The 7861-nt window shown below is 33.0% G+C and overlaps 1 protein-coding gene across 2 annotated transcripts; it reads right to left on the bottom strand.

The window, feature by feature from the left end:
- On the bottom strand, window positions 516-2312 carry LOC109718799 (U-box domain-containing protein 8-like). Of its 2 annotated transcripts, XM_020245202.1 has the most exons (2): window positions 1843-2312; window positions 516-1812 (listed from the first exon to the last, which is right to left on the bottom strand). In XM_020245202.1, exons 1-2 carry the CDS (start codon window positions 2031-2033, stop codon window positions 963-965), a joined length of 1041 nt encoding a protein of 346 aa, XP_020100791.1. In that variant the 5' UTR covers window positions 2034-2312; the 3' UTR covers window positions 516-962. The 2 variants fall into 2 exon arrangements, with proteins under 2 accessions (XP_020100791.1, XP_020100790.1); XM_020245201.1 differs by having other exon boundaries at window positions 516-2312.

Below are 7861 nucleotides of genomic sequence, written 5' to 3' on the forward strand. Positions count from 1 at the left end.
AGGTGTGTCTTATCGAGAAAGCTGGGTCTGATTATCATTTCCTAGTTCCTGCGCAATACTATATTCAGCACAGGAAAATGATATTTAAAAATAGTGCCATATGCCTTGAGTACATGAAAATAAACTTCCATATCATGCAAGAAATATGTAGACTAGGTCATTCGCTTGTTCAGCAGTATCTCATATATGTCATGCTTCAACTAGATTTTCACTAGTCTGCCAAATCAAGAACAAAAATTATACAGAAGGGTGCATATTCTGATACAGACCAACCAAATGACAAACATTTTAGCTACAACAAGTCCTGGACGAAGTTAATCGAACTACGCACCTATATAGCAGTTGTGTATCGTAGCGCAAATGATAATTCTTCAGCAGCAGATAATGCATTCATATTTTCACACAAAGCCGGTGCTTACCATTACATTTTTCCCATTTTTAAGCACCATACTGCACGTAAAGCAGAACCCCAAGGAAAAAGAGAAAATTAAATGCAACAAAATTAGAGCATGGTATTGAGCTGCGCAACAAACACTCCAGCACATTCTTTTTAACAAGCACATTCAAAGCAAAAATCTACCCAACAACTTTGAATGTAGTAGCATCGATAACACTATCAGATGACTGGATTTCCATGACCAGAGTTACATTTCAGTTAACAAGTTTAAACCTTTTCCCTCGATATGAACAGGACTACTTATTCCTCCTATATTACAAAACTAGAAGAGAAAGACCTTTTTCCTGAACCCCGCTTTTCTTTTCTTTTCCTTTTTTTCTTTTTTTCCTTTACAGAGATTAAGCGCCATGAGCAGACGTAGAGAAGAGAACAAACCTTTCATAATAAGCAGCATTCGGAGCTCGATTCACCTCTATCATTTGATTTGAAGAAACCCTAAATAAACAAAATTTCTAAGAGAAGAGAGATAGAGAGTGTGTGTGTGTGTGAGAGAGAGAGACCTGACTCACACGAAGCCGCTCAATTGCATCTTCTGAAGCGTCTGTGCCAAGCCTGAAGCATTCTTCGCGATCTTCCCGTTCCGTGCCTCCGCGAGATGGGGTAAGCAGAGATCCAAAGCTCCCTCTTCGATCGCTTCGGCGGCCATTTCCTCGCTGTAGGAGCACACCAAGTTGAGAACGAGAAGGGCGTTCTCGACCCCTCGCGGGCTCCCTGCCCGGAGGACGCCGCACAAAACCCTAATGAGGCGGCCGGCCCCCTTGTTCATCTCCTGCCGACCTTCCTGGCACTTGGCGATCAGCCCTAGCACCTCGACGGCCCGCTCGGATCCGGCGGCGGCGAAGGCGACGAGCGGCGGCACGGCGCCGGCGCGGACGGCGCGGCGGCGGTTCTCCGGGAACTTGCAGAGCTCGTAGAGCGCGGTGGCGGCCTCGCGGCGCTCGCGGGGGGCGCCGGCGCCGCGGCGGAGGAGGAGCGCGGCGAGGCGGGGGATGGCGGCGGGGTGGGCGCCGATGGTGCACTTGTTGACCTCGACGACGGCGAGGCTGGTGAGGGTGGTGGCGGCGAGGGCGGCGGAGGGGGAGGCGAGGGCGGCGGCGAGCGCGTCGACGGCGCCCTCGGCGACGCGGCGGCGAGCGGCGGCGCCGCCGCGCTTGACGAGGCGGAGGAGTTGGGAGAGGGAGGCGGCGTCGGAGGGGAAGGAGAGGGAGGAGGCGAGGTCGAGCGCGCGAAACAACTGCTGCTGCTGTTGTAATGATTTGGCACCGTCAGCATCGGGGGAAGGGGAAGGGGAAGGGACGAAGGTGGAGATGAGGCGTCGGAGGGCGTGGTTGGGGATGAGGAGTTGCTGCTGCTGCTGCTGCGGGTAAGAAGGAGGGTAAGAAGGAGGGTAAGAAGAAGGTAGTGGTGCGGGTGCTGCCGGGGTGTTGGTGAGGGGGCAGGTGCGGCTGCCGGAGTCGAGCCAGCGCTGGATGGAGGGGCGGTCGTAGGTCTGGCCCGACCAGGTGAGGATGACCGGATCCCGCATCACCTCCAGCGATATCGGGCACCGGAACTCCTCCGGCAAGTCCACTTCCATCACTCTCCCCCTCCTCCTCCTCCTGCTGCTCTCCTTAATCAATTAATTTCTCCTTCCAGAACGAAAGAGAGAAGGGATTTTGTATTTTTCCTTTCCGCAAATTCCCTATCGATAGTTTTGGGTTTAGAATTTTAGATAGAGAGAGAGAGATAGAGAGAGAGAGAGAGACTATGGGCTATGGCATGGGTTGAGGTGGGGTGGGTTTTGGGGGAAGAAGGCGTGTGGGACTATTGCTTGTTCCCTGTGCGCGTGTGTGTGTGTGTTTTGAAGTAGAGAGAGAACGAGAGGTGTTTGGGTGTGTGACGTGTTTTATGCTGAGAGGATATGGGTGGAGGTGACCGTCCAGTGACCGTAAGAGACCTTTCACCCTCCGGGGGCAGCTTTGGAGTGTTTTTTTCTTTTTTTTTTTTTTTTTTGGGTTAAATGCATGCATGTTTTTTTAAATATAGTAAATTACAAATGTGTTCTTCCAATATTCAATTTTTATATATTATTTTTAATTTTTTATAAAATTTTTAAAATTTTCAAATATTTTTCTCTGATTTATTATCATTATAGAATTATTTATACTTTAAATAAATATTAATTTTGCCATTACAAATATGTCCCTCCAAAAGCCACAATAGTATAATGTAAGGGGCGTCAAATTATCTCAAAGTTAAGTATTTAACATGTGATTAGCTAAAGTTTGCTAACGTATTCTAACGGTAAGGATATATTTGAAAATATTAGAATTTTTGTAAAAATAATATATAAAAGTTAAAGTTTATAAAAATATATTTATAATTAACTATATATTTGCAGGAATTTGCATGAAATTATTTTTACAAAAATTCTAATATTTTCAAATATATCCTTACCGTTAGAATCCGTTAGAAAAAATTAATTAACCATAGATTAAATACTTAACACTGGTTAGTTTTTGACATTTTTCCTCTTTTTATATTATATTGTTATGCCTTTTGGAGGGATACATTTGTGACAATAAAATTGAAAATATAAACAGTTTTATAACGGTAATAAACTAGAAGGATATATCAGGGCTTTTATATGAATAACATATAAAAGTTGAACTTTGTAGGGATATATTTATTATTCATTATATTTGTAGGGACCTGTATGAAATTAATTCTAAATCTTTTGACAATATCCCCAATCAAAAGTTGGCTTAAAAGGCCGGAATTTTGATTTGTATTNCGATATTTTATATTTTTTAAATTTAAATTTGATCTAAAATTTAAAGTTTGAAATTTAAAATTTAAATTTTTAAATTTAAAATTTGAGATTTTAAATTTTAAATTTTAATTTTAAAATTTGAAACTTAAAAGTTAAAATTTTAAATTTTAAAATATAAATATAAAATATAAAATTTAAAATTCTAATATAAAGAAAAATGATAATATTATTATTTTTTATTTATAACTATCCACTTCAATTCTTATTCCATCTTACCGAACCAAATGTTATTTTTCTTATTCTCAGGAATAACCTAATTTTCATCCAAATGTAAAATTAATCTAATCCCTGCTTATACCTCAATTTATACCTATTCCTGGAATACCCATTTTTTGCTTATACTCGAATCAAACGATACCTAAGTTTATTAAATTTTCATTATTGTACCTGTAATTTTGAAGTTTTGGTTTTAGCTTGTCATAGCGCTGTAGACCGTATTTTTATGAATAAATCTTTTATTTTAAATTAGATTGAAAATGAGATATAAAATAAATGAATATGATATTGTACTGTACAGTATAGATATACGAATACAATAGATGCAAGTAATAATACCGTCAACAACCTTTCTAATGGCAAGGTACCATAAGGATACTAGAAGGTCAAAAATATCTTAGATTACAAAAAAAATCTATTAAAAAGTTTATTAACTAGTTGTAAATATTATCTTTTTTTAATCAAATATAAGATATATCTAAATTCAAATCTTTTCATTCCGTGAAATCATAATTAAATATTTATTTTCTATCAAATTGATCAATCGAGTAATATAATAAATTACTCCTAACTAAAAATTTCTGTGTTTCTGAAAAATTTATGAATTTATCATGCAAAAAAAAAAAAAAGGAAAAATGGGAGGACATTTAATACAGGTTTGGACTTTGGGACCCCAAAATAACGGACATGTAGTTATTATGAGAAAATTAGAAAAATGCCGTGGCCAATTTTGTTGTCCAGTGCCTTTGATTTGCTGAGGTAAATATTAAATTTACATACATAAAATTAAAAAAATACAAGTATAATGTCAAATTATCCGGTTTATGGAGGGGCTTTCTGTAATTCGTCCCTCCGGGCTATAGCCGTTGACTCATAGTGCAAAACAACCTTTCCGTTCCCGAGCATCGCACGCCACACACATCTCGGCCCACCCACGCGCCGAACATAGAAATAGTAGAATATATAGATTATAGTATGCTCTCATTCCATTATGCGCTAATGACGGACAGTTTCTTACTTGATGTATGTTATCACATACAGAAATTTAAACGTGGTTTATTAACGGTGTGGACGGGTAACCTCACCCACCCGCGGTCCTTACTGTTGGCTTAAACGGTTCGGCATCCTGTCTTGTGGCGGAGGCCGAGTTGGATCGAGTTACGTTCGAAATGATGTGAGATTGGATAGATCGAGTTATGTGTGAAGTCGCGTGAGGCCGGATGGACCGAATCACAATTACGTTTTAAATAAATTGGTTGCGTATCTAACAGCTAGAGCTTTTGGGATTAATAATTAGCACTAACAATCTCATCCTTACGAGAAAAAATTTACTATATCATCAAAAATAAATTAATCATATCTCTTCCTTAAAAAATCAAGGACAACAAAAATATTTTTTATAATTATAATGAGACGAATAAATTTAAAAAAATTATTCGATTGATGAGGAACACTGTTTCGCTAAAAAAATTATTCGATTGATTAGGAACACCGTTTCACTAATATAACTAATGTATTTTAGAAATTTTCCTTCTTATTCTCACTTCTTTTTATCCACCTACTCCACCTCAGAATTAAAGTTTATAATTTTAAATTTTAAATTTCAAACTTTAAATTTAAGATCAAATTTAAATTTGAAAAATATAAAATATCAAATTTTAAATTTCAAATTAAAATATCAAATTTAAAATTTAAAATTTAAAATTTAAAATTATAAAATTTAATTTTGAGACTATAAATTATAAATTTTAAAAAATTAAATTTTTAATTTTTAAATTTTTAAAATAAGAATAGGGGTGGGAACAATTAATAAAAATAATTTATTATAATAAATTTATAAATTTTTTAAAAATTCTACTTAAACTTAAATTTAATAAAAAGAATTTATTATAATATTTAAATATAATTTACTATAAATTTTATTATAATATTTAAATATAAATAATAATTATTAATATAGTACAATTAATAATTTTATAATAAAAATAATGTATTATAATATATAAATTTTAAAAAATTAAATTTTTAATTTTTAAATTTTTAAAATAAGAATAGGGGTGGGAACAATTAATAAAAATAATTTATTATAATAAATTTATAAATTTTTTTAAAATTCTACTTAAACTTAAATTTAATAAAAAGAATTTATTATAATATTTAAATATAATTTATTATAAATTTTATTATAATATTTAAATATAAATAATATGTATTAATATAGTACAATTAATAATTTTATAATAAAAATATTGTATTATAATATATAACATATTATATTTATATAATTTAGTTTTAATTCAATTTATAATTTTAATTAAGTTTGAAATTAAGAATTGGAATAGTGCTATTCCACAAAAATTGTGGAATAGCAAATCCCTTGCTATTCCGGGATAACCGGGAATAGCAAGATTTGACCGGGATAAAATATTCCGACTAAATTTTATCCCGTTTGGCGGAATAGCGGGGATAACGAAAGTTATTCCCGCTTATCCCCCAACCAAATGGGGCCTTAGATACTCATTTGCAAAGAGCCATAGTTTACCATAGATAGATAGATAGATTTCCTCCTCAACTATTGTTTCTTTCTTTATGTTTTTGGTCATGTTGACATATATACGGGGATAAATAAATAGTTACATAAACATGAGCGTGCCTTCTATGGAACAAATTCAAATCCTAGTTCTCTTTGTCTTTCTCTTGATTAATTTGGTCAAATATGAAAGACTCTTGATAGAGAAACCTATATATGGTTAGGGAGAAACCTAGTGTAGCTTATATAAATAGCAAGAAATCAACCCACGTGATAAATTTCATTGGTTATGCAAAGTAATTAAGGCTCGATTTGCACGTTGAGAAAATGCAATAAAAAAATATTATATTTATTTTCGCATATAATATCACGTTCTGTATATCGTGCTGAGTCAATTACGACATATTTTCTATCCTCTTATTTAAAATACGCACATATTTTTGTCTCAAATTTATTTTATCTATTAGCCTTAGATGAATCTCACTAACTTAAAATCTGAACTCCGAATCCTAGCTTGAATCCGAAAATCCGAACCGAACCATTATTCCTGTTTACAATATTTCAAAATATATTAAATTAAATGTGAATATTTAAAATACATATTCAAATATAATATCAAATATTTATATATATTATATATAACGTAACATAAGTTCAGGTACTAATCGGTTTTGGATTCGGATCGGATATAATCAAAATTCATATCTGAATTCAAATTATTCGGATTTTCGTTTTTGATATCCATATCCAAAAGTATATACATTTAGCATAAGTAAATTCACTGTATTCGCTTTCGGGTTTGAATTCCGATTCGGATAAAAGAGTAATAAAAAATTTCTTTTATTTAAATTTAATTTTTTTAAATTTAAATATTAAATATTTAAATTTAACATATTTAGAAATATTATTATTTCTAAAATTTAAATTAATGCTTAAATTAAAAGAATTCTAAAATTTCTAAAATTAATGTCTAAATTAGCACAAAATTAATGCCTAAATTTGAGATATCAATTAAACCTTAAATTAATGCTTAAATTAGTGCAAAATTAATACTAAATTTGAGATATCAATCAAAACTTTTTAAAAATTTTATCTAGTTTAATTAAAAAGCATTCTCATATAAAATAACCTTCTAACCTACTACATAATAACATAATTTTTTATTCTTTATTAATCAATATTTTTTTTTGTTTTTTATAAAATAAAATATCGAATCATTTCTCTTGTATTATTTGGACCACAAGCAATCATGGATTGCAGGGGCTTAAGTTATAAAAGGTACTGAAATTAAATCACAAACACCAGGCATGAGTCGTTCATCGATCCTTTATTGGCCTTTTACTGCTAGCCATTGAAACCCTCAACAAAACAAATTAAAAATAATTAAAAAAAAATTAAAAATGAACAGAGCTTGCAAGTTAGCTTTAAAAGTGTCCTTCTATTCAAACTTAAAGCTAATAATAGTAACAATAGTAATAAAGATAAAAATGGTGTCTTATCTTTTGATCAGACCCCAAATATCTCTTCATAAATTTTTTTTATTTATTCTTTTGATAAATTTTCTTCCTTAATATTGATCTCTTCTCTACATTATTTTATTTTAGATTCTGAATTATATAATTAATATCGGTATAAATATCAGTTTTAATAAATAATATTAGTGCAAATCATACTTCCAACAGATAGAATATTCAAAAGGCATAGAAAAACAAATTAATAAAACTGGCCTTTACGATCACCACCAACCCATGATGCACACAACGACGGTCCACAGCCTCAATTTAAATGTGGAGATAAACAAGGAGACACGTTGGTGTACGAATCATATATAATTCAAACATGTCAG

The sequence above is a fragment of the Ananas comosus genome, linkage group 12 (genome assembly GCF_001540865.1).
Source record: "Ananas comosus cultivar F153 linkage group 12, ASM154086v1, whole genome shotgun sequence".
Taxonomy (NCBI): Eukaryota; Viridiplantae; Streptophyta; class Magnoliopsida; order Poales; family Bromeliaceae; genus Ananas; species Ananas comosus.

Coding starts and splice junctions, on each gene's coding strand:
- LOC109718799 (XM_020245201.1), bottom strand. CDS start 2,033: ATGGAAGTGGACTTGCCGGAGGAGTTCCGGTGCCCGATATCGCTGGAG.